This window comes from Oncorhynchus tshawytscha, linkage group LG19 (genome assembly GCF_018296145.1).
Source record: "Oncorhynchus tshawytscha isolate Ot180627B linkage group LG19, Otsh_v2.0, whole genome shotgun sequence".
NCBI classification, from domain to species: domain Eukaryota; kingdom Metazoa; phylum Chordata; class Actinopteri; order Salmoniformes; family Salmonidae; genus Oncorhynchus; species Oncorhynchus tshawytscha.
This window is the reverse complement of record NC_056447.1, coordinates 20,190,882-20,217,291: the sequence shown is the minus strand read 5'-3', so window position 1 is coordinate 20,217,291 and position 26,410 is coordinate 20,190,882. Positions and strand designations below refer to the sequence as shown.

General features: G+C 42.1%; 2 protein-coding genes across 4 annotated transcripts in view; both read left to right on the top strand.

The window, feature by feature from the left end:
- The window catches only part of lrp5 (low density lipoprotein receptor-related protein 5), a 51,338-nt gene extending 48,291 nt beyond the window's left edge, over positions 1-3,047 (top strand). Inside the window, 5 exon segments of the mRNA XM_024379192.2 lie at positions 155-403; positions 542-684; positions 888-985; positions 1,094-1,237; positions 1,239-3,047. Coding sequence (XP_024234960.2) covers positions 155-403; positions 542-684; positions 888-985; positions 1,094-1,237; positions 1,239-1,353 — 749 coding nt within the window. The 3' untranslated portion in view covers positions 1,354-3,047.
- Positions 3,048-5,868: 2,821 nt separating this feature from the next.
- LOC112218420 (serine/threonine-protein phosphatase 6 regulatory subunit 3) lies at positions 5,869-23,334 on the top strand. 3 transcript variants are annotated; one of them, XM_024379190.2, is made up of 25 exons: positions 5,869-6,280; positions 10,092-10,241; positions 10,372-10,605; positions 10,855-11,041; positions 11,174-11,311; positions 11,399-11,464; positions 11,547-11,659; positions 13,261-13,374; positions 13,453-13,582; positions 15,059-15,211; positions 15,456-15,608; positions 15,696-15,760; positions 15,927-16,042; positions 16,147-16,232; positions 16,409-16,495; positions 16,823-16,869; positions 18,663-18,717; positions 19,397-19,527; positions 19,669-19,784; positions 19,876-20,083; positions 20,293-20,390; positions 20,482-20,656; positions 22,152-22,274; positions 22,401-22,484; positions 22,602-23,334. In XM_024379190.2, the coding sequence occupies exons 3-25, from the start codon at positions 10,379-10,381 to the stop codon at positions 22,651-22,653; spliced, it is 2,724 nt and encodes a 907-aa protein (XP_024234958.1). In that variant the 5' UTR covers positions 5,869-6,280; positions 10,092-10,241; positions 10,372-10,378; the 3' UTR covers positions 22,654-23,334. The 3 variants fall into 3 exon arrangements, with proteins under 3 accessions (XP_024234958.1, XP_024234957.1, XP_024234956.1); XM_024379189.2 differs by having other exon boundaries at positions 16,790-16,869; XM_024379188.2 differs by having other exon boundaries at positions 5,870-6,280; positions 16,772-16,869.
- Positions 23,335-26,410: the final 3,076 nt, after the last annotated feature.

Here is a 26,410-nt window from a genome sequence, read left to right as displayed (position 1 = left end):
GTGTTTATCTTCACTCACTGTCGTTGTTGCGAAAATCAAGGGAGTTTAGAATTGTCCGTTCAGAATTTACACGTACCTGTATTTTGTGTCATTTTGCTCAGAATTGACAGCGGTCCGTTAAATGTGTAGTAATGTCTTTGCCTGTCTGTTGTAGAATTCCTCACCCCCTCGTCAAACGACATTCACTCATCTCACACCAGCACCATAGGCCCTGTCATTGGCATCATCCTGTCAGTGTTTGTGATGGGAGGGATGTACTTTTTGTGCCAGCGGGTCGTGTGCCGCCGTTACAAAGGTCCCAACGGAGCCTTCCCCCACGAGTACATCAGTGGCACCCCCCACGTACCCCTCAACTTCATCGCCCCTAGCAGCTCACAGAACGGAACCTTCACCGGTAAAGAAGGTCAGCTATTGCACAACACTGAAAATTGCAGGTCAATTGAATGAGTGTATAGAGATCGCCTGTACTGTGACGGGGTTGTTTTTAACGTGCTGAAGCAGGTACTTGTTCTGACAGACAGTGTTTTGTTGTTTCTCTTAGGTATCTCGTGTGGGAAGTCTATCATGAGTTCTGTCAGTCTGATGGGTAGCAGCAGTAGTGGAACTCCGCTCTACGACAGGAACCATGTGACAGGGGCCTCCTCCAGCAGCTCATCCAGCGCCAAGGGAGCCTTCTATCCACAGGTATGTACCCACCTTCTCCACCCTCTTTTACCGGCACGTAGGGGACCTACCTTCTCCACCCTCTTTTACCGGCACGTAGGAGACCCACCTCGTCTGTCCTCTGAGTTGGCTCTCATACATAATTCCCATACTGAAGAAAAGTAAATGTTAAATTACAAATGGAGAATGGCTAAAGATATGCATTTTATCCTCTGTATTTGCAGATGCTCAACCCTCCTCCCTCTCCAGCCACGGATCGCTCCCTGTATAACGCAGATGTCTTCTACTCCTCTAACAGTCCCTCTACCACCAGGTCTTACAGGTAAGAGATCAGTTTCTCTCTTTGCATTATGCTACAGTCAACTTTGTAAATTGGCACCTGTTTTATTTTACAATGTTGTCTTCTCTCATCCATGCTTGCTCCTGAAAGGCCTTATCTTATGCGAGGCGTGGCACCCCCCACCACCCCCTGCAGCACTGACGTCTGTGACAGCGACTACACCACAAGTCGCTGGAAGAGCAACAAGTACTACATGGACCTTAACTCAGACTCTGACCCCTACCCTCCTCCCCCCCCCCCGGAGCCAGTACCTATCAGCAGAGGAGAGCTGCCCCCCTTCTCCATCCACAGAGCGCAGTTACTTTCACCTCTGTCCCCCGCCCCCCTCACCTTGCACTGACTCTTCATGACACCCGGGGAAATAGCCATGTCTGTAAATAATTTTAAATATGAACAAATTAGATAATTCTATTTTATTCATTTCCACTGGTTGCCATGGGTTAAAGTGGGGATGGGATGGAATAGGGCCAGATCAAGTGTGAAATTGTTGTACAGTGTGAAATGTATCACTTTTCTTTATCTTTCATGTTTCCCCACCCTCGTTTCAGATGGAGTGTCGTCCTAATTTAGAGAATACCTTCAATTTGACTCCATTCTATTGGCCTTTGTTTTTTCAGCTAAATACTTTAGAACTTCCTTCAAACAACAGATACCTATATTTACGGTGACATTTTTAACAAGCGGACACCAATATTGGTTTGAGGAAGTACTCTATTCAAAAATATTTAAGCTGGTAATGTGGCCAGCCAAAATAAAAATAAAATAAAAAAATAAATAATTATATTGTAAATATTTGTAATTAAGTAAATAATTGTTTTCATAACAGCCATATGTTCTTATTAATGATTTTATTTGTGATTTGAAATTGTCCCAAGCATATGTTTATTTTACAATATACCAAAAGTGTGTTTGCTGCTACTGTACATATATACTGAGTTATAAAAACACTTAAAAAAAATGTTTTTTTAAAGCGCCCAACCAAACAATTACAATATATTAAGACTGACAATAGATCATGAAGCTATTTGACTTTTAATTATTTGTCTAGGAACATTGCAATTATTTTTTTGTGTGTGTAGAACATTATTCACATGTGCATTTGTGAAATTGTGTTCATTGTTTTGAAGGAGTCTGTATGAAATAACTCATAAGAATGGCTTCATCATTGATGCAGTTGTCACTCAGAAATGACAAGGCTAGACACAACCATTTAACTCTCTCGTGAATCTCTTCACTTTATCATGAAACTGATATGCCATGTCAGTGTGCCCTAATTACATATGACATATTAGACTGACTGTTCCTTTAAAAAAATATATATAAAAATAAATGCCACTAAGGTTGGTATTTCAGCTTTTGTCAATTGAGTTTTTAGTTTAAAAAAAAGCTGTTCTATCTTCTCTAAACAATTTTACTATCCTCACATACCATTTAATTAATTCAATTTAATTCTATAGATTGAATTTCATCAGTGGTGAATATCATGCACATGTAAATTCATGGCTCTATTATATTGTCTTGTTTTGAAGGTTTATGTGCACGCTCAGCAAGCTGTCAGTTTCCAAATTGAGCACTTACTTAAAAATGAACTATCCAACCAGTTATGAAATGTGAATGTAAAATGACTGTGGGACGTGCAGAGGGAAATGTATATTAAATTCATACCTCTTGTAAAGCTTCTTTCCAAGCTTTTTCTCTGTCATTTGGATATTTGTGTATAAGCAATTAACAATGGCGCTGACATAAGAAGTGAAATTAAATCATGTTCAACATTAGTGCTATGATATAGTGTCAGGCCTCCATCTTTGTTGAACACCTCTGGCTTCTACCAGAGAGGTTGTATAGGTTCCTCAGACCACCACATGCTGCCCTGCCCATTTTAAGCCATGTTGCTGGATAGGGAAAACTTCAGCTCTATTTCATTGTGCCAGTATATAGATGCTCCCCGAACAAACTCGTGTTTTAAATGCCTTGTGTAATTTACACTTGTGATAATTTTTGTATGCAAAGCATTTTTATATAATAAAGGTTATATTTTAAGGAATACTTGTGTGCCTAATCTATTAAATTAGTGGTGTCATTGTTTTATATAGTCACATGAAATGTGATATTAATTTCCATGTTGGTGAGCCAAATGGAGTTCACATTACTGTTGAGATGCTACTGAATTGGTTATTCAGCACAGCCAGAAGAGGACTGGCCACCGGTCAGCCTGGTTCCTCTAGGTTTCTTCCTAGGTTCCTGCCTTTTCTGGGGCGGTTTTCCTAGCTGCTGTGCTTCTGCATTGCTTGCTCTTTAGGGTTTTAGGCTGGGTATCTGTATGGCTATTTTGTGATAATTAATGATGTAAAAAGGGCTTTTTAAAAAAACATTTGAATGACATAGCTAAATGCTGCCACCATATGGAGAAAAGTTGGACTGTCCTTTTTCTATGTAAATAAATGCTTCATTTGTCTAATTTTCACTTTTCACAAGAGAACATCCATGTCCAAAAATCATATCAATCTACCCTAATTAAAGAATAGGTATGGCACAGTATTTTGAGTGAGGGCTGAAAGAAGAATATGCAGCAGGTGTACTCTATTGACTGTCCAAGAAACACATCTGTGGAGCAATTGCTGCTGCATACAAAGTCCTTCAGCATAACACATCAGTCTGCAGTTCAAATAAGATACAGTATGTCCATATGTGTTCCATTGCTGAGCCAGTGTGGTATGTCACCCTCATAAACACAATAACAACCTGTGTAAACTACTCTGTGACCCTATATTAACAAGGATTATAGACTGTTATTTTGAATATGGACAACTCCTTAAAACTTCTCATCCCTTGGGTATGTAAAACTGAAGGAAACTTCATATGAGGAAACAAGTTGCTATTTAATATATGTTATGTTCGTTCTCATTTTGCTCTACATTGCAGAAATAATTGTACATACATGAAAGATTCCTGGGAAACTTTTGAGTAGGTTGAGAAGAAACAACTATGTAAAAATTTAGCATTTGTTGCCTGGCATTTGAGGTTACTAACAGTGAATGGTAGGGGCACATTAGGAAACTGGTGAAGTTACTCAAGTACAAGTATGTAATGACAGGTCTAAACGGTTTGTTTTGCTCATTTGGATGTCTTCCATCTCTGCTCAATGATGACAAAGGTATACTTCTCCTTTACATCATCCCTGATGTTACCAATGGTAACCCAATCACTGTTTTAGGGAGTAACGGCAAGAGACGGGTGGCCAAGGAGGTCCACAGTGTCTGCAGGATTTAAACATGACCACACCTATAGGTAGTCGGCACTCTGCACTCTGTTCATGTCTCCCTCTGCATTTGTAACATAACATACTGAAGGCCTGCAATACATCACCAGATTAAGGTCATTTCCATTTTCAGTCCCTAAGGTTACAGGTCGGTATGTCACAATAAGAGAAAAACATTTCAGAGAACAAAAAAATAGAATACTCATGACACACACACTTTAACCACGGGGACAACATCAAATCAAATGTATTTATAAATCCCTTTTTACATCAACAGATGTCACAAAGTGCTTATACAGAAACCCAGCCTAAAACCCCAAACAACAAGCAATGCAGATGTAGAAGCACAGTGGCTAGGAAAACTCCCTAGAAAGGCAGGAGCCTAGGAAGAAACCTAGAGGGGAACCAGGCTCTGAAGGGTGGCCAGTCCTCTTCTGGCTGTGCACAGCGGAGATTATAAGAGGACATGTCCATTAAGGCCAGATTGTTCTTCAAGATGTTCAAACATTCATGACCAGAAAGGTCAAATAATAATCACAGGGTTATAGAGAGTGCAACAGCTTTGCACCTCAGAAGTTATGTAAGTTGGCTTTTCATAGCCGAGCATTCAGAGGTCAAGACAGAGAGAGAGAGAGAGAGAAAGGGGGTGGGTGGGCGGGAGAGGGAAAGAGAGGGTCGAAAACAGCAGGTCCGGGACAAGGTAGCACGTCTGGTGAACAGGTCAGGGTACCATAGCCACAGGCAAAACTGGATCAGCGGCACGACCAGGTGGACTGGGGATGGGGACAGCAAGGAGTCATCAGGCCAGGTAGTCTTGAGGCATTGTCCTAGAGCTCAGGTCCTCCGGGAGGGGAGAAAGAGAGAGAGATGGGAGAATTAGAGGGAACATGCTTAAGTTCACACAAAACATATTTTTCCAAAAGTCAGGGCGGCAAGGTAGTGTGGCAAGGCCTAGTGGTTAAAGCGTTGGACTTGTAACCGAAGGGTTGTAAAATCAAATCCCAGAGCTGACAAGGTACAAATCTGTCCTTCTACCCCTGGACAAGGCAGTTAACCCACTCATTGAAAGTAAGAATTTGTTCTTAACTGACTTGCTTAGTTAAATAAAAAGTAAAAAATAATGGATGTGCACATGCTGCCCTAACGCATATTTGCCAAAACTCATAAATGTATAGAAAAGTATGTTTTCAGGGCATGCATTTGATGCCACCAATCCTCTGACTGCCGCAGTGATGGAGATGAGGAGTGATTTTAGACCGATGGTAACTGACCCTGCTCTATCTGCGGAAAAAGGGAGTTTCTCGACGCGACGTTTTTTTACGTTTTACGCAATGGAGTGGACGCAGTTTAATGACTGTCAGTGCTACCCGGAATCAATGGGACGTCCCTACCCTAAACCCGAACCATTTTACTTCTCAAGTTCAATGGGATAGGGACGTCCCAAGCACGGACCATTTAATGACTTGTACAGTACCAAATCACAAGACTGAGCTCGCAAGAAGTCTGATTGGCGTGATTAATTAGCCAATAGAGCTCAATCAGTCTGTTTGATTGACTGGTAGTTTAGTTGTGGCAAAATACTGTTGTCACTAGCACAGCCACACCAATTAAAACAAAAATGTGCTTTTTGGTCTTAATTTAAGGTCAGTCGTGTGGTTAAGGCTATGCTTAAGGTTCGATTTAAAATCAGATTTTAAGAAGACAAATTGTAGAAGCAGGCGTGGTTTAGCCGTGATGAAGTATCTGCGGCTGTGGTAACAAGTGACGATCAGAAGACCTGGTAACCTGCTTATCTGCCTGGTTATGGTGGTGGGGGAAGGGTCGTTGGAGTTGATGGTGCCGCCATCTTGAAAAGTGCCATCTGACAGTCTAGCTACATTTTCTCGCCTGTCAGAATCCGTTGAAAACACTTTTTTTTTTCTTCTTAGGATTCGTGGCTTTTTTGTTGTTGTTGACACTTTAGGCTAATGGCCCAATAAGCTACATGCCGGGGACTCACCATTTACCGTTGTTTGTTGGTACGTACTTGCTAGCTGGTGCATGCAGTTCAGGAGACAGGAACAGCTACTGAGCTAGCTAGCTAGAGCAACATTAACTACCCATTTCTCTTTAGCTACCGGTAACTTAGCTACACCGATGTATTTATAACTACGAATCGTCTTGATATATTGTACTCGATAGATTAGCTACGATACGTTAGTCTTATTGTATGTGAAAAGCCACTGCACTGGGGTCCATTGAAATGCACTATGTTGCTTGCTAGATAACGTTAGTTAGCCGTATTTCAGACCAGTGTTGTCGACACGGTTTGGCCTGTCTGCGTTGGTTAACTGGAAAATGCTAACTGACGTTGTCCAGCATGCGCCCACCGTTTGGATATTGATGTTAACGTTGTACGGTTAGATGTTGGCTTCGGTATTTTTTTTTTGCTAGTTAACGTTAGATAGGCGTCAAGTTGTTGACGGGAACTGGCTGACGTTAGTCAACTATTTTTGTGTTCGCTAACGTTAGTTGGCTACCTAGGAAGCGTTAGCATTTTGGGTAACGTCAAATTAGCTAGTTAATGTTAGTAGTTTGAAAACCACGTCAGCTGTAACTACGTTACTTCGATAACTATCTGGTAAACGAACGTTAAGTTAGTTGTCCGCAGCGAACCTACCTAGCTAGCTATCAAGCAGCTGTCTATTGTGTTTAGTTGGCTAAACTCGGCAAAGAAATAAACGTCCTCTCACTGTCAACTGCGTTTATTTTCAGCAAACTTAACGTGTCAATATTTGTATAAACATAAGATTCAACAACTGAGACATAAACTGAACAAGTTCCACAGACATGTGAAGAACAGACATGGAATAATGTGTCCCTGAACAAAGGGGGGTCAAAATCAAAAGTAAGTCAGTGTCTGGTGTGGCCACCAGCTGCATTAAGTACTGAAGTACATCTCCTCCTCATGGACTGCACCATATTTACCCGTTCTTGCTGTGAGATGTTACCCCACTCTTCCACCAACGCACCTGCAAGTTCCTGGACATTTTGGGGGGGAATGGCACTAGCCCTCACCCTCCGTTCCAACAGGTCCCAGACCTGCTCAATGGGATTGAGATCCGGGCTCATCGTTGGCCATGGCAGAACACTGACATTCCTGTCTTGCAGGAAATCATGCACAGAACAAGCAATATGGCTGGTGGCATTGTCATGCTGGAGGGTCATGTCAGGATAAGCCTGCAGGATGGGTACCACATGAGGGAGGAGGATGTCTTCCCTGTAATGCATAGCGTTGAGATTGCTTGCAATGACAACAAGCTCAGTCCGATGATGCTGTGACACACCGCCCCAGACCATGACGGGCCCTCCACCTCCAAATCATTCCCGCTCCAGAGTACAGGCCTCAGTGTAACACACGACAAAACTGCAACTCGTCAGAGAAGATCACTTTTTGCCAATCCTGTCTGATCCAGCGACGGTGGGTTTGTGTCCATAGGCGACGTTGTTGCCGGTGATGTCTGGTGAGGACCTGCCTTACAACAGGCCTACAAGCCTTCAGTCCAGCCCCTCTCAGCCTATTGCGGACAGTCTGAGCACTGATGGAGAGATTGTGCGTTCCTGGTGTAACTCGGGCAGTTGTTGTTGCCATCCTGTACCTGTCCCGCAGGTGTGATATTCGGATGTACTGTACTGATACTGTGCAGGTGTTACACGTGGTCTGCCACTGCGAGGATGATCAGCTGTCTGTCCTGTCTCCCTGTGTAGTTCTGTCTTAGGCATTTCTCAGTACAGACATAGCAATTTATTGCCCTGGCCACATCTGCAGTCCTCATGCCTAAGGCACGTTCACGCAGATGAGCAGGGACCCTGGGACCCTGTTCTTTTGATGTTTTTCCAGAGTCAGTAGAAAGGCCTCTTTAGTGTCCTAAGTTTTCATAACTGTGACCTTAATTGCCTACCGTCTGTAAGCTGTTAGTGTCTTAACGACCGTTCCACAGGTACATGTTCGTTCATTTTTTTATGGTTCATTGAATAAGCATGTGAAAAAGTGTTTAAACCCTTTACAATTAAGACCTGTGGAGTTATTTGGATTTTTACAAATTATCTTTGAAAGACCAAGTCCTGAAAAAGGTGCTGTTTGTTTTTTTTGCTGAGTTTATGTACTGTTAGCTTGGTCGTTTTAGCCTGACCCGGAGAATCCTGAAACTATGCCAAGTGTTGAATGTAGCTAGGTAGTTTGGTTTCGGACCCCTATAACCACAACTAACTTGGCTAGCTAGTTAGTCCCAGGCTGTCCTGAGACATGACTGTTAGTTACTTAGCTTACGTTAGCTAGCTAACGCACAAAAGTATGTAGTCTAGCTAGCTAATACAGTAAGAACAACACTGAACAGTAAATGGGGCTAAACGGCAATGTAACCCTTTGCTCCCAAGGCAGTGCATTACATTTGACAAACAATAGTGTACTAAAAAGAAGGTAGGCCTATACAAAAATACATCAAGTTATGACACATTTAGGTTTAGTTTACATGAAACAGAATGTTACCTTGGGCAACCCCGGGGTTTCAGTTTTACACTGTCACTGGAATAGTCATACGTGTATATTTGAGCAACCAACCATACATTACTGTGTTGTATGGTTGTGATTTAGTTGACAAATTGTTTTTGTCTTCACCCACTGGAGATTGGCTATTCAGCATTTGTCATATTTTTGTCAATTGAGACAGATGGGGCTATTCCTTAAATCATTATAAGTGTTCATAAGCTTTCTCAGTAGCTGGTAGAGTAAACACTTCAGCAGCAGGCCATAACCATATAAATAACCATATAACCAATGTAAACCAGCAGCTGAAAGTGCTTATTTTTTGTTAGTGACACGGGACTTTGTTCAGACCAATGTTGCGCTCTTGGGTGGTGATAAAAGTTTTTCCTGTTGTTATTTGGTCACCTGTGGTAGACAATTTAATGCCAGACAACAATTCAATGTTTTTCCATGACATTCACTTTGACATCTTCAATTTATTGTAGTATTTTATAGATCAATGAATGAGTTGCACACTTTCATCAAAGAATGTGCCTGGACAGGGACCAATGTCAATGGTCCCTCAGCACAGCCCCGATGCTCAGTCTATTAATACACTTTCTTTTCTCAGCCATTCACTTGTCTGAGGTGCTGGTTTAGCATAAGCCAAGATGGCTTCACTGTAACCTTTAACCCTATTTCTCCCAGGCTTCCCCACAAGATGGGAATTCCTAGCAAATACTTAGACTTTTATTTTTACCTGAGGGCCAGGTGTACACAGTGGGAAATTCTGTTTATCTTTTGAGGCATATGCCTAGTGTGTGCACTGAACATGTTTCACTGCTTTGTTCCTATGGTGAGTGAGTTGTTGACACAGTGTTCTATATTGCCACTTGAGATGTGGCACAAGGTGATTTGACTAAGCACAGTGTTCTGAACTAGCAATGATCTTGCCAGTATTTGAGTGTGGAGCGGTTAGCCCAGTAGTGCTTGTCTTAATGCTTTGAAGTTTAGACTGATTTTGGGGAGAGTTGTTGGGATGCTGACATGTCAACAAGGAAGTTAACTCTTTTCCTATGATGGAAAAGCTATGGTTTACCGGCTATTTGCCAGAGATTTAAAGTTTGTCGCATGACCTAGACTAAGTATTTGTTTTCACCTGGTTAACACTTATTATTTAGAAGGTAATGTGACAACAAAAAAAAACTTATATTACTACTTGTTTCAGTAGCATGTGACCTTAACGTAAGAAATGTTACTGTTAGTAAGAAAATGTTGTTCCATTACAATGAGTAATATGCTAATTTATCTTTTGCTTGTTTCAGGTGTGCGTTGATCTGTTGAGGTGGTCGTTCTGCTGCATGTGTCAAAAAGCCTGTCTTGTCACTGCTGCCTGTGGAGCCTGTAATGGGCCAGAGCTCCCAAAGAGCACTATCATTATTTTATTTTTAACTTCTGGACTCTATCCCAGTCAGGTACATTTGTGAAGCTGTCTGTTTGACCGCCACCTGCTTTCTATTTGACCCCCTCATCTTAACCCACATTGTGTACTTTGTCACTGTGAGTGCATTCCCATTGTCTTATGAATGTTTTCCTTCCTTGTAGAAGCATCATGTTTTGGAAGTTTGATTTACACACGACGTCCCACATCGACACCCTCCTGGAGAAGGAAGATGTGACTCTGACAGAGGTGATGGATGAGGAGGATGTCCTGCAGGAGTGCAAGGCCCAGAACCACAAGCTGGTGGACTTCCTGGTACGGCCTCAGTACATGGAGGACCTGGTAACTTACATCACGCAGGAGCCAAGTGATGATGTGGAGGAGACGATCAAGTACAAGTAAGTGGGATTCACACACACTAGGCCAGGATATACTTACGGATATATGCCCATTTTGAGAAAGATTTATTGTTTTCTTTCAGTTTCCCTTGCATTTGTTTAATTCAAGGGAATTCCCCCTACAATCACAAGGGGGCAAACATGACTTGCTAGACAGTTAATTATATAGGACCTTTGATGTGCTCTTTTGTGTGGTAGTGGTACTGTATTAATTGATCATTAAATGTTGGACTTCCATGCTATTTTCAGGTACCCTAACATATCGTGTGAACTCCTTACCTCGGACGTTGGCCAGATCAATGACAGACTGGGAGAAGATGAACGTTTACTAATGAAACTTTATGGCTTCTTGCAAAATGAATCTCCACTCAACCCTTTACTGGCCAGTTTCTTCAGCAAGGTCCTGAGCATCCTCATCGGTAGGAAACCGGAACAGGTGAGATCAATACAAAACGCTTGTATAAACCACACAGGTTTTAAAAAGTGTATGACCAGCAGGGTTTCATGAATGCTCTGGGAGAAAAGATTGTCCTTTGACACATCCTTAAACTTCAACTATCTTTTGCAGATTGTGGAGTTTCTGCGGAAGAGGGAAGACTTTGTGGACTTAATGATTAAACACATAGGGACCTCCGCCATCATGGACCTGCTGCTCAGAATGCTGACCTGCGTTGAACCACAGCAGCTCAGACAAGATGTCTTAAATGTCAGTGTTGTTATTATTATTTTTTTGCATTTTGGTCTTTTTCTTTGTGTGTGTTCAATTACCGACCTCCATCTTCTCCTCCCACAGTGGCTGAACGAGGAGAAGGTGATCCAGAGGCTTGTTGATATGGTCCAGCCTTCTCAGGATGAGGATGTAAGTCACATTTCATCAGCAGTTTGTTTGGTGTTCTGTTGCTCTCTTACAGTGTCTTAAAGTCTCTCTGTTCATCATCCAGAGGCACTCCAACGCATCCCAGTCTCTGTGTGAAATCATCCGCCTCAGCAGAGATCAGATGTTCCAAGTGCAGGGCTGCTCAGAGCCTGACCCATTACTGGCCACACTAGAAAAGTAAGTCTCTACAACCTGTTTGTTTTTTCAAGGAGGAATACTCATTATTACTGTCATCATTTTATTGTTGTGCCAAAGTCATTACTAACTTACACCTACTCATTCAAGGGTTTTCCTTTATTTTTACTATTTTCTTCATTGTAGAATAATAGTGAAGACATCAAAACCATGAAATGACACGCATGGAATCATGTAGTAACCAAAAAAAGTGTTAAACAAATCAAAATATATTTGATATTCTTCAAAGTAGCCACCCTTTGCCTTGATGAGAACTTTGCACACTCTTGGCATTCTCTCAACCAGCTTCATGAGGTAGTCACCTGGAATGTATTTCAATTAACAGGTGTGCCTTAAGTTAATTTGTGGAATTTCTTTCCTTAATGCGTTTGAGCCAATCAGTTGTGTTGTGACATGGTAGGGGTGGAATACAGACGGATAGCCCTATTTGGTAAAAGACCAAGTCCATATTATGGCAAGAACAGCTAAAATAAGCAAAGAGAAATGACAGTCCATCATTAATTTAAGACATGAAGGTCACTCAATCTGGAAAATGTACAAACTTTCAAAGTTTCTTCAAGAGCAGTCACAAAAACCATCAAGCGCTATGAAACTGGCTCTCATGGAGACCGCCACAGGAAAGGAAGACCTGGAGTTACCTCTGCTGTAGAGGATAAGTTCATTAGAGGTAACTATACCTCAGATTGCAGCCCAAAGAAATGCTTCAGTGTTCAAGTAAGAGACATCTCAACATCAAATGTTCAGAGGAGACTGAGTGAATCAGGACTTCATGGTCGAATTGCTGTAAAGAAACCACTACTAAAGGACCCCAATAAGAAGAAGATACTTGCTTGGGCCAAGAAATGAGATCAATGGACATATTAGACTGGTGGAAATCTGTGCTTTGGTCTGATGAGTCCAAATTTGAGCTTTTTGGTTCCAACCACCGTGTCTTTGTGAGACGCGGAGTAGGTGAACAGATGATCTCTGCATGTGTGGTCCCACCATGAAGCATGGAGGCGGTGGGTGCTTTGCTAGTGACACTGTCTGATTTATTTAGAATTCAAGGCACACTTAACCAGCATGGATAACACAGCATTCTGCAGCGATACACAATCCCATCTGGTTGCGCTTAGTGGGACTATCATTTGTTTTTCAACAGGACAATGACCCAACACACCTCCAGGCTGTGTAAGGGCTATTTGACTAAGGAGAGTGGAGTGCTGGATCAGATGACCTGGCCTCCACAATCACCTGACCTCAACCAAATTGAGATGGTTTGTAATGAGTTGGACTGCAGAGTGAAGGAAAAGCAGCCAACGTGTGCTCAGCATATGTGAGACCTCCTTCAAGACTGTTGGAAAAGCATTCCAGGTGACGCAGGTTGAGAGAATGCCAAGAGTGCAAAGCTGTCAAAGCAAAGGGTGGCTACTTTAAAAATATATTTGGTTTTAACACTTTTTGCTTACTACATGTTCATAGTTTTGATGTCTTCATTATTATTCTACAATGTAGAAAATAGTCAAAATAAAGAAAAACCCTTGAATGAGTAGGTGTGTCCAAACTTCTGATTGGTACTGTACATGTCCCTTCCTTTCTCTCAGACAAGAGACTGTGGAGCAGTTGCTGTCCAACATATTTGACAAAGAGAAAAATGACTCTGCAATAGTCAGTGTAATTCAGATTCTCCTGACACTCTTTGAGACACGAAGACCAGCGTAAGTTAATGATATCCCATTTTAAAGTTTTATTTGTTTTGGGAGACTTTTTCTGATGTACGGTTCTGTCGTTTGCAGGTTCGAAGGCCATTTGGAAATCTGTCCTCCTGGTATGAGCCACCCGTCCTTTTCAGTCAATCAGAGCATTCTGGAGGCTGTCAGACCTAGGCTCAAAGACTTCCATCAACTGCTGCTGGAACCCCCAAAGGTAATACAGTACTTTACATATACTATATATACAAAAGTATGCGGACATCCCTTTTGAGTTAGTGGATTTGGCTGTTGTAGCCACACCTGTTGCTAAAAGGTGTGTAAAACCGAGCACACCGCCATGGAATCTCCACAGACAAACATTGGCAGCAGAATGGCCTTACTGAAGAGTTCTGACTTTCAACGTGGCACTGTCATAGGATGCCACCTTTCCAACAAGTCATTTTTATGCCCTGCTATAGCTGCCCCGATCAACTATATGTGGAAACGTCTAGGAGCAACAACGGCTCAGCCGCAAAGTGGTAGGTCACACAAGCTCACAGGACGGGATCGCCAAGTGCCGAAGCTCGTAGCGTGTAAAAATCGTCTGTCCTCGTTTGAAACACTCACTACCGAGTCAATGTCAGCACAATAACTGTTCGACGGGAGCTTCAAGAAATGGGTTTCCATGGCCGAGCATCCGCACACAAGCCTAATATCACCATGCGCACTGCTAAGCGTCGGCTGGAGTGGTGTGAAGCTCACCTCCATTGGACTCTGGAGTGACGAATCACACTTCACCATCTGGCAGTCTGACGGACAAATCTGGGTTTGGTGGATTCCAGGAGAATGCTACCTGCCCGACTGCGTAGTGCCAACTATAAAGTTTGGTGGAGGAAGAATAATGGTCTGGGGCTGTTTTTCATGGTTCGGGCTAGTCCCCTTAGTTCCAGTTTACAATGACATTCTAGACGATTCTGTGCTTCCAACTTTGTGGCAACCTTTTGGGGAAGGCCCTTTCCTGTTTCAGCACGACAATACCCCAGTGCACAAAGCAAGGTTAATGCAGACATTGTTTGTCGATTGGTGTAGAAGGACTTGACAGGTCTGGACAGAGCCCTGACCTTAACCTTATCGAACACCTTTGGGATAAATTGGAACGCCGACTGCGAGCCAGGCCTAATCGCCCAAGATAAGTGCCTGACTTCACAAATTCTCTTGTGGCTGAGGGGAATCCCCGCAGTAATGTTCCAACATCTAGTGGAAAGCCTTCCCAGAAGAGTTGAGGATGTTGTAGCAGCAAAGGGGGGGGACAAACTCCATATTTCTCATGATTTTGGAATGAGAAGTTCATCAAGCAGATGTCCACATACTTTAGGTCATGTAGTGTACCTATCGTCTTACACACACTAAACATTGCAGATATTTCAGGCCATTTCAGTGAGCTAAGTATAGGTTTTTCTCTTTGTTATTAACTTGAAATAAATATGACAACCACAATATTTTAAACTTACTACATTTCTGTTTTTGTTGTGATCCTGCTATCTTAAACCAAGATTAACTTTGAGTCATATTTATCTTCAGAGTGGGTGGTCTTTCCTCTAAATTGACTTTACAAGTGCAGTCCACTCTACAAGTTCACTCCAATGGCGGTTGTGTTTGAGTTACCAACTGAATGAGAGCCTGATTGTTCCTTTTATCCCCATATTTGCAGAAGAATATCATGAAAACTACATGGGGAGTGCTAGACCCCCCAGTGGGCAACACCCGGCTAAATGTGGTCCGTCTAGTGGCCAGCCTCCTGCAGACCAACACTCATATCATCAACATGGAGCTGATTAACCTCAACACTCTAGGTGTCATACTTGTAAGTTGCCTGTCTCTTATATTTTACACATGATTTTTAGTACTAGTTGTTCCTGTCTTAATCAACACCAGGATTTAGACTGCTATGCACAGGGATTTCTGTCTTTCATGACACTAGTTCCTTTACTACCCCCTTCTCATAACTAAGGTCAACAGGGATGATGCTCACTTCAACAACTTGGTTTGGAACATTTTCTTATTAAATAAATGTGTGTTTTTTTTAAAAGCAATCTGTTTATTCTCAGGACATGTACTTCAAATATATATGGAATAACTTCCTGCATTTACAAGTTGAAATATGCACTGCAATGATCCTAGCGATGCCCCCAGCCCAAAGTGAAAACCTCAAAATCAACAGTGATCAGGACCCTGTCAGAGAAAGCCACCTCATCAATCATGTGAGACTTCATCACCCTTTTCTTTACATCTAGAATGGTATTCATGTCAGACAAGTCAATCAACTCTTTTTGTGCGCTGTGTTTTAGCTGTTTCAGAAGTGCCAGTTTATACAGAGAATTCTTGATGCATGGAGCTCCAATGAGAAAGCGCAGTAAGTACTGTTATTATTAATGATATATGTGTCTAGTTGTTACTAGACCACTGCAGATTTGGGTTTTTTAAATCTCTTGTGAGCTCTTTAATTTTCCCCTTGCGACGGCTCACAGAAAAGTCACCACAATGTGCCGGTAGGCTTCAGTAAGTGTTTCCTGTTGCAGGGCTGAGGGTGGACGTAGACAGGGCTACATGGGCCACTTGACCAGAATAGCCAACTCCATAGTGCACAACAGCGACAAGGGCCCCAATGGTACACAGATACAGCAGCTCATCTCAGGTGAGTGGGCTTTGACACCCATAAGGAATGAGGTTGTTGGAGTGAAAAAACAATCCTTACTATATCCTGAAATGAGGTGGAATAGACTCATCTTGTTATTTCAGAGCTCACAGAAGAAGACAGAGAGAGATGGGAGACCTTCATTTCTGGTCAGCTAGCTGACACAAACAAGAGAAACACTGTAGACCTAGTAAGTCTGATACAGACACCTCAGTTACTTAATGCCAAAATATGTTTTCAGAGTACACTGTTACACAGTATTTACACTGACGTACTGAAAGGTGAAGTGCCAGTAATGCCGAAGCTGTTTGAAGGATGTCTCGTGGTTGTCCTCTTAGTAATAAGGTTGGTTGCACTGTGCACTAGGTGAACACACACCATATTCACTCATCCAGTGATGACGAGGTAGACTTCAAGGACAGCGGATTCCACCAGGATTCCTCTTTACAACAAGTAAGTCTGTAACTGGATGAGACTATATAAATGCTGCAAAATCTCCATATTGATACTTGAAAAAAATAATTGTTAATGTTATTATACTTGTCTAGTAATAGTAGTACAGATTTTGTGGATATTAAATGTGTCTTCCAATTGTAAGTATGCTTGTGCTCTTAATCTTTAAACAATAAACCTATAGCTACAGTATTAGTCAATTGTTTTGCATTGAAGTACTTGAAGTTTTTTGTAGTGCCAAGACTATATCATTATCGTTGGTCCTGGGTTTGCCAGGCCTTTTCTGATTATCAGATGCAACAAATGACGTCCAATTTTATTGAGCAGTTTGGCTTCAATGACGAAGAGTTTGCCGATCAGGATGATGTTGTGGAGTGAGTACTGATCCTGCATGTTTTCTTCATAACCTGCTATTCTACTGGTTTGGGGATTTCAATAAGGGTGTGGGGTGACTAGACTGGTGTTCTGTTAATACATTCTTTCCCAGTCCTTTGTTAAGGAAGCAATCAGTTTCTTTCTCTGTACAAAGTTTAGGTTACATACATGTTTGCAATTAACATTTGCATATGAAAATAAAATTAAAATAAAATGTAAGCGGTAGGTTAATTGGATGCCAGTCTGAATTCAGCAACCCATGAATGTCAAATATTCTTATTATATTTAAGTAGCTCATATTATACAGTTCTACCATTAAAGTAGATTGCCTGTGTCACTGTCAATCAAGACTGATTCTTTGCTTGGACCAGAGTCCAGATTGTAATTGGTAATTGCAAAACAGTTAATTTTTTTCTTTTTTCTTGATCAAAATGGGGCTTGTGGTTGGTATGGGCATGGTGACATTTTAGAGGCCCTCCTGTTGGCCACATTGACAATGTAGCTGTTTTAAAGCTCACTTCCTGCTATTCTACACATTTTGCTATCCCTTATGCTATCTGAGTCAAATATCCCTTTTCTACCAAGATGTTTTTCCACCAACTTTATCCTGCCAACTTTTACCCCCTCTTCTTTATATCTGAAAGGTATTGCCGGTATCAAAGCCCAAAAAATTTTCTGCCAAATGATCTACTAATCATTTCAGTAAAGTTCTGCCTACGGCATAGTATGAAACGTAGCCGTAATGCTGAGGCGGCTTTGGCACGCACTACACTCTTAAACTCTTGATGGTTGCTAGACAGCCAGTTATACATTTTGCAAGACATGTCACTTCACCCATCTCTTCTCATTAGCCCACCACACGCACTATTTTCTTAAACATAACCGGATGGATACATAAAGAATTACTGTAGGAATAAATATCACTGAATGATGAAACTATTGGATTAAAGTAAGTGCAATTGAAGGCATGTATCAAGTTGTTGCTTACTGAAACGTCCCAAAGTCATCCAATTCTTGTAATAAATTTGAAGCAAAAGCCTACTCGATTCTAATTTCAGCACTGTTTTGATTGGGACGGCACAATCGCTCTGCTTTGAGACAAGTGTGGGGACTCATCTTGGTAAATCGATCAACTTTTAAAAATCTGTTTTAAATATTGTTTAGGATACAATTACTTGCCTAGTTAAATAAAATAAAAATATTTTAAATACCATATCTGTGTGAAAGCAGCAGAATATTCTAAAATCACCAATCATCATTTTGGGAATTTTTGATTCTCCCTGACTGTCTAGCTTTTACTTAGGGGGTTGATCGTTTTCAAAGATCTTATTTAAAAATATATAGGTGCGTTATCTTTCCTACATACTTTATCTGGTTTTAGAAAGACGTTTCAGTGTAAACAAAATACTATGTACTTTTTATTTTTTACTGTTTGGACATGGACGGCCCGAGGAAAAACACTTAGGCGACCCGCCCAAGACTTTTCTATGCAGAGTTAAAAACCCTGCATAATTCAGTTAGTTTGGAATAAGTAGCACACTTCAACCCTGTTCTGTGCCTCTGGCTCTTGTTATGTGGGTGATCTACTGGCGGCTGGGCCCCTGAGGAGAATGACCAGGTGGGAATGGCTGGCTGGAGTTTCTGCATAAAGCTGCTTTCATGTCAATAACATTCTTCTTCCTGTTAATGGGCCTCTGTAGGTAGGCGTCCTGAAGCCATTGTGTTTAGTCATTGTTTGTAGTCATTGTCTAATTAATATAACTAAACTAAACTCTTTTCTTTAACATTTCAGTATTCCCTTTGATAGAATATCAGACATCAATTTTTCCTTGAATACAAATGAAAGTGTAAGTATTTTAATATAATTTAATGCATTTCAAAGGTAGTGAAAGGATATTAAAATGAATGCCATGTTGTCTTCCATTTGTACTGGAGATCTGTTCAATTCTAGTGGAAATGAGTAAGATCATTTTCCTCAAACTGCTACTTTATTATCTCCCAAAGTTTTAGTTTACAATTTTTATAATGCTGTTAGTCTTTACCCTGGGATTTTTTTCTTCAGCCTTCAGAATGTCTGTTTTGAAGCTAATTTCCTGCAAGCCTACACATTTTGCTATGGCTTATTTCTTGTTCTTATGCTGTCTAAGTGATTCAAACATAAGTCATTGGGGGGCCACATGACATTTTTGGAATTTCAGATTCTCCCAGACTAGTTTTTATTTTGGTAATTGTTAGTTCTCAAAGATAATCCGATTTTTAAAAAGTTGCTCCATTATCTTTTCAACAATCTTTATCTGGTTTTAGTCGTTTTTAAGTTTACACTGAACACGTTTTACCATCCTGAAAAGGATTGGTACATATTAGTTAATGCTGCACTCTAGACATCTGATGTTCTGTTACCTATGAAAATGATGCACATACATATTTTCTTCCCTTTTCCATTTACAGTAATGAGGAAGTGGAGGCATCACAGCGTATCTTTTTGTGTATCATGTGCTTTACCCTGGTACTGGTGTTGTCTTCCAGGCGAATATAGCTCTGTTTGAGGCCTGCTGTAAGGAGAAGATCCAGCAGTTTGAAGATGCAGGCTCTGATGAGGAGGACATCTGGGACGAGAAAGATGTTACTTTCGCACCAGACGCTCAGAGACGTCCTCGGTACGGCAGCTCCTCTTGGCGGATATGTAAATTACATGTTTTAAATGACGAACATATCTTCCGAGGCTGGTTCAAAGCACCAGTTTGGGTGATTTTTGATACATTTTCTTGACTTTTGTCCATTCTGTGCCTCCCATTTAGGAGCTCTGGCAGCACAGATAGTGAGGAGAGCACAGACTCTGAGGAGGAGGATGTTAAACGTGATCCCTTTGACCCCAACAATGCCAGCTCTGATGACAGAATGGAGGTGGACACTGGTGAGTGATTGTTCCGGGTTTGCGCACTGGGGTATGATGATTTTTCGAGATGATGCCTTGCTTTTTTGTGACGGCTGCCCTGTTGTTTCAGGGCCTCTGTGGACAGCTAACTTTGACGACATACCCATGGACACCGGGAGTTCTACGGCGATGGGAGAATCTGCCCCAGCCTCTGCTGCCCCAGCCTCCCCCTCCTCCCCTGCGGTTATACCAGAGTCTGCTGGCTGGAGCTCCCCCAATGCCTCCCCTGGCAAAGCCATGGGCTGGGCAGACTTCTCTAGCAACTTCTCACCAGTTAGGTAAGGGTTCATCATCCCACCACCCTCATTCCCAAGGCCTTGTGTGGCAATAGTGTCACCTATTTCCATATTGCGTTATCCTTCCATGTAGTATGAATAAGGATGTAGGTGACAGGTGTTCTGTTCATTCCCCTGGCTTCCCATGTCTAATATTTGAGATTGGCTATTTTAAGAGGACAAATTCAAGACCTTTTCTGACTATCTTCCAGACCCAAAGATCCTTTGAGGAGCAATTCCCCAGTAGCAATGGAGACCTGTATAGAGACAGGAGACCCCTTGGGTGTCAATGCACCAATGCAGCATGAAGGTGAGGTTTGCCACTGAGCTTTTCAGGAATAAGTGTGTTACGGCTAACTCTGTGGTCACTGTTATGATGCTGTCCCTGTGTGACGTTGCAGATTCTGACCAGTGGCCAGGGGATGAGGCAGCCCAGCCAGCCAGCTCCCCTGGAGGGAAAGCCGGAAGCTTGGATGCAGAGGAGTCCGTCACCACTGAGACGGTCACCAATGGATCCATGAAGGAAACAGTTAGCCTTACTGTAGATGCCAAAACTGAAACTGCCATTTTCAAGAGGTAAGGCTTTTGATGACTCACCATACCCTGTTCCTCTGGTCACCAATCCTTCCTTTACAACACAGCCATTCACCTCAGAGCATGTGGAATTGACCTCTGTGTCTTGCCACGTTTTCCCCCTCCTGCACTGAGTGACTTAAATCCATGCAAGGCAAGGGACACTCCAGTAGACTTGTATAAATATCTATATACCATTTATGTATCACCAAACCTACATTGCTGTCTGTGTTGTTTGAGAAACTGTCCTTCACTTTAACTGCAACACTTACAACATGAGCTTCCTCTTTCTCTCTGGCGTGCGTGTGGCTTCAGAGTGTTGAAATCTTATCGGTATGTACAGCCAGTCGGGGGGCAGACATCTGCCGTGTCTTGTTTTCATGTCAGCCACTGAGGTTTTTTTAAATTAATTATTTTGCCATCTCCATTTGCATGTATATCTCAGATGTATTGATTTGGTCGTCGCTCGTCGTCAATTACGTCGTGAATTGGCCATCAGCCCTCGGGATTAGCCACTCCCAGGCTTTGAGTTGGCCTTGTTCTCCTTTCTGTCGATGTCCAGGTGGGGGTGTGGATTGGTGGAGGCAGTCTTCAAAATTTATCCACCACCTCCTTGTGCTGGTGTCTCATTGGCTTTGGTTTGTAGTTCATGGCATTGTGAGGTGGCTGGAATAAACTGGAGAGAGATGAATCTTAGCCTAGCAGTAGTCCTGTTGTCGAGCAAAACTCCGCTCTACTAGCAGTAGTCCTGTGGCCGCGCAAGATTCAGCTCTACTAGCAGTAGTCCTGTGGCCGCGCAAGATTCAGCTCTACTAGCAGTAGTCCTGTGGTCTCGCAAAACTCAGCTCTACTAGCAGTGAGCTTTGTTTTTAAGCTTGAATCTCAAGTCCAACAGACTTTCAAAATGCCATCTAGGTAGTTGTAAATATAGTTCACTTTGCCAGGTCATTTTAAATAAGAATGTGTTCTAAATTGACTTGCCTGCTTAAAGGTTAAATAAATCGCACATAACCGCCGCCTCAAACAGAAAATGAATAAGACCTGTAAAAATACCCAAATATCCTGGAGTGCGTTAGTTTTGCCCAGTAATTATGACGACGTAGTCGTGGTGGTTTTAATGACAAAAATCAAGACCGATGGCTGAAAACTTTGAATCATTTCGGTGAGTTTCAAAACTGTCATCTCCTCGTGTTCTGCTCTTCGAAACAAGCTCACTCTTAAAGAGGAAACTGCTGTAAGTGGATGGTCAGAAAATCTAAATGGACTCTTGCTGCTTCTGTCCATTTGCTGTCCATTTTGTTCCTTGCATCCATTTTTAACCGCCATACGCATTTCGACACATTCGTTTGCCCAATGCTTTGATGTTGTCTGTCTCTCCCATTCTGCATGTGCTATTTCTTTCCGTTCTGTGTCTATAAACAGTGGGGGTTTCTGTCTATTGTCATTCTAAATGTTTGAAATGGCAAGAGCTCTGTAAATGTTCACTTTTTCTCTGCAGTGAGGATGTGAAGTTGTCTACCTCAGAGGACGCATCTGCAAAGTACGTGGTGAGGGAGAGTGCAACACCAGAGAAGAGGGTCCCTGCATCTGTCCAGCCTGTCAGCAACCGTTCCAAACCAGGGTCTGGCTCCATGTTTTCAACTTATACCTTCACTGGAACTGTCTCGTACTAGTGAGCTATTTTCAGACATGCTGTTGTACCGGTTCTGTCTCATGATGTCCTATCTTTATTTCTTCCCTTCCACAGTGCACACCATTCAGATGAGAAATCAAAAGTCCCCAGTGATGCTGTTAATGGTCCCCTAGAAGGAACAGCAATGCACGAAGCCAAGTAAGTGTCAACTAGAATGAGGTTGTGCTGTGGGGTTCCAGTCTGGCATGTCTTATCACTTGTGAAGTGTGTGTCATCCAGTATGTTACACTGTGTCCTCTGTCTGCCCGCCTACAGAACAGAGCAGAGCGTGGCCTCACCGGCGGCAGCTGTGAACGGCCCAGGGTGATGTGTGGTTCCTGCCACGCACAGCTCTCTCCCTGGGCCACCAGTAGAGGGCAGTGCAAGTCCAGAGTCAGAGCTACTGCTGCACTAACTTCACCAGATCAGGACCAGCAATATTAATATTAGGCTTACAGACAGTTGTACAGGAAGTTGGAACTGAATGAAGAGATACTCTAATGGATACAGTTATTATTTTTTTGCATTCGTTTATATACTATTGTTATGAGGTGATCCGTCTGATATTTTGCCACTCCAAGTTAAATAGTAATGTTGCTATAGTTAAAATGATTGTATGAATAAAATATTTTATAAAAAGAAAATGTATACAGAAACAGACGATAACTCAAATATACCAATTGGAAAACTTGGTGTGATTTTGATAGGGTTTTCCTTCTGCACAAAATCTGATAATTTTATTTTCAGCTACCATGCAATGTTAATCGGCAACCCATGCTGGTATGTTTATCAGTACGCTTGTTGGTAGGAATCAAAATAATTTTAAATATTCAAAGGTTTATTTTGCCACAGCTATTATTTGTAAATGTTTCTTGTATACTTTCAACATGAGCAAGATTTGAAAACCTTTGGTATAGTTTTTAACTTAATTTATTAAGGTAGATAATGTTCTGTTAGTGCCATACACATGTTTTCTCCCCCTTGACAACATTAAACTGTACAAACCCAAGGTGAAAAACTGTAGAAAATGGTTTCCAGTTGCACGTATCTAGTGAGTGTTAACTGTCTGAAGTCTTGTGGTAAAAGGGTTCCATTTTACAACTGTTACAGTACCACTCAAGTCAAACAGGATGCTTTACTGATGGTAGAGCTCACCTTGACTTCTCCGGACAAGCTTTTTTCCGGATACCCCAAACAATTGGAAAGGGGATTCATCAGAGAAAATTACTTTACCCCAGTCCTCGGCAGTCCGATCCCTGTACCTTTTGCAGAATATCAGGCTGTCCCTGATGTTTCTCCTGGAGAGAAGTGGCTTCTTTGCTGCCCTTCTTGACACCAGGACATCCTCCAAAAGTCTTGGCCTCACTGTGCATGCAGATCCACTCACCTGCCTGCTGCCATTCCTGAGCAAGCTCTGTACTGGTGGTGCCCCGATCCTGCAGCTGAATCAAATTTAGGAGACGGTCCTGGCATTTGCTGGACTTTTCTTGGGCGCCCTGAAGCCTTCACAACAATTGAACAGCTCTCCTTGAAGTTCTTGATGATCCGATAAATGTTTGATTTGGTGCAATCTTACTGGTAGCAATATCCTTGCCTGTGAAGCCCATTTTGTGCAAAGCAATGCTGACGGCACGTGTTTCCTTGCAGGTAACCGTGGTTGACAGAGGAACAATGATTCCAAGCACCACCCTCCTTGAAGCTTCCAGTCTGTTATTCGAACTCAATCAGCATGACAGAGTGATCTCCAGCCTTGTCCTCGTCAACAAGAGAGAATCACTGACATGTCAGCTGGTTCTTTTGTGGCAGGGCTGAAATGCAGTGGAAATGTTTTTTGGGGGGATTCAGTTCATTTGCATGAATTAATTGCAATTCATCTGATCACTCTTCATAACATTCTGGAGTATATGCAAATTGCCATCATACAAACTGAGGCAGAAGACATTGTGAAAATTAGTGTCATTCTCAACTTTTGGCCACGACTGTACTTTGCTCTGTTAATATTTCCCTAGATCCTGACTTGTCTCCCAGTCCCTGCTGCTGAAAAACATCCCCACAGCATGATGCTACCACCACCATGCTTCACCGCAGGGTTGGTGCCAGGTTTCCTTCAGACATGACGCTTGGCATTCAGGCCAAATTTTCTCATGGTCTGAGTCTTTAGGTGCCTTTTGGCAAATTCCAAGCAGGCTGTCATGTGCATTTTACTGAGTGGCGGCTTCTGTTTGACTACTCTACCATAAGGACCTGATTTGTGGTGCTGCAGAGATGGTTGTTCTTCTGGAAGGTCCTCCCATCTCCACAGAGGAACTCCAGAGCTCTGTCAGAGTGAACATCTGGTTCTTGGTCACCTCCCTGACCAAGGCCCTTGTCCCCCAATTACTCAGTTTGGCTGGGCGGCCAGCTCTAGGAAGAGTCTTGGTGGTTCCAAACTTCTTCCATTTAAGAATGATGGAGGCCACTGTGTTCTTGGGGACCTTCAATGCTGCAAAAAAAATTTGGCACCCTTATCCTGCTCTGTGCCTCGACACAATCCTGTCTCGGAGCTCTACAGACAATTCCTTCGACCTCATGGCTTTTGTTCTCACATGCACTGTCAACTATGGGAGCTTCTATATACAAGTGTGTGCCTTTCCAAATCATATTCAATCAATTGAATTTACCACAGGTGAACTCCAAGTTGTAGAAACATCACAAGGATCATCGATGGAAACAGGATGCATATGTGCTCAATTTCGAGTCTCATAGCAAAGGGTCTGAATATATAAATAAGCTATTTCAGTTTTATATTTTGAAAAAGCAATTTTCGCTTTGTCATGAGGTATTGTGTCAGTGTTAAATCAAAATGTATTTTTAATTCTTCAAAGTTGACACCCTTTGCACACTTGGCATTCTCAACCAACTTCACCTGGAATACTTTTCCAATAGTCTTGAAGGAGTTCCCACATATGCTGAGCACATGTTGGCTACTTTAGCTTCACTCTGTGGGCCAACTCATCCCAAACCATCTCAATTGGGTTGAGGTCAGGTGATTGTGGAGGCCAGGTCATCTGATGCAGCCCTCCATCACGCTCCTTGGTCAAATTGCCCTTTCACAACATGGAGGTGTGTTGGGTCATTGTGCTGTTGAAAAACAAATGATAGTCCCACTAAGCGAAAACCAGCTGGGATTGTGTATCGCTGCAGAATGCTGTAGTAGCCATGCTGGTTAAGTGTGCCTTGAATTCTAAATAAATCAGACGGTCACCATCACACCACCTCCTCCATGCTTCACGGTGGGAACCACACATGCAGAGATCATCCGTTCACCTACTCTACGTCTCACAAAGACACGGCGGTTGGAACCATAAATCTCAAATTTTGACTCATCAGACCAAAGGACTTCCACCGGTCTGATGTCAATTGCTCGTGTTTCTTGGCCCAAGCAAGTCTCTTCTTCATATTGGTGTCCTTTAATAGTGGTTTCTTGCAACAATTCTAACATGAAGGTCATATTCACGCGGTCTCTGAACAGTTGATGTTGACATGCGTTTCTTTCTTGAACTCCGTGAAGCATTTATTTGGGCTGCAATTTCTGAGGCTGGTAACTCTAATGAATGTATCCTCTACAGCAGAGGTAACTTTGGGTCTTCCTTTCCTGTGGCGGTCCTCATGAGAGCCAATTTCATCATAGCACTTGATGGTTTTTGTGACCACTTGAAGAAACATTCAAAGTTCTTGAAATGTTCATTATTGCCTTAATGATGGACTGATTGTCATTTCTCTTTGGTTTTTTTGAGCTGTTCTTGCCATAATATGGGTATTTTACCAAATAGGACTATCTTCTGTATACCACCCCTACCTTGTCAAATGTATTAAGGAAATTAACTTTTAACAATGCACACCTGTTAATTGAAATGCATTCCATGTGATTTCCTCATGAAGCTGGTTTAGAGAATGCCAAGAGTGCAAAGCTGTCATCAAGGCAAAGGGTGGCTACTTTGAAGAATCTCAAATATAACATTTATTTTGATTTGTTTAACAATTTTAGTTACTACATGATTCCATGTGTTATTTGATAATATGGATCGTCTTCACTATTATTCTAC

Bases quoted from the DNA above. Each gene is read 5' to 3' on its own strand.
- LOC112218420 (XM_024379188.2), top strand. From the start codon at position 10,379: ATGTTTTGGAAGTTTGATTTACACACGACGTCCCACATCGACACCCTC. The intron at 13,583-15,058 runs GTAATACAGTAC...CCATATTTGCAG, and splicing joins TGCTGCTGGAACCCCCAAAG to AAGAATATCATGAAAACTAC. The intron at 19,785-19,875 runs GTGAGTGATTGT...CTGTTGTTTCAG, and splicing joins CAGAATGGAGGTGGACACTG to GGCCTCTGTGGACAGCTAAC.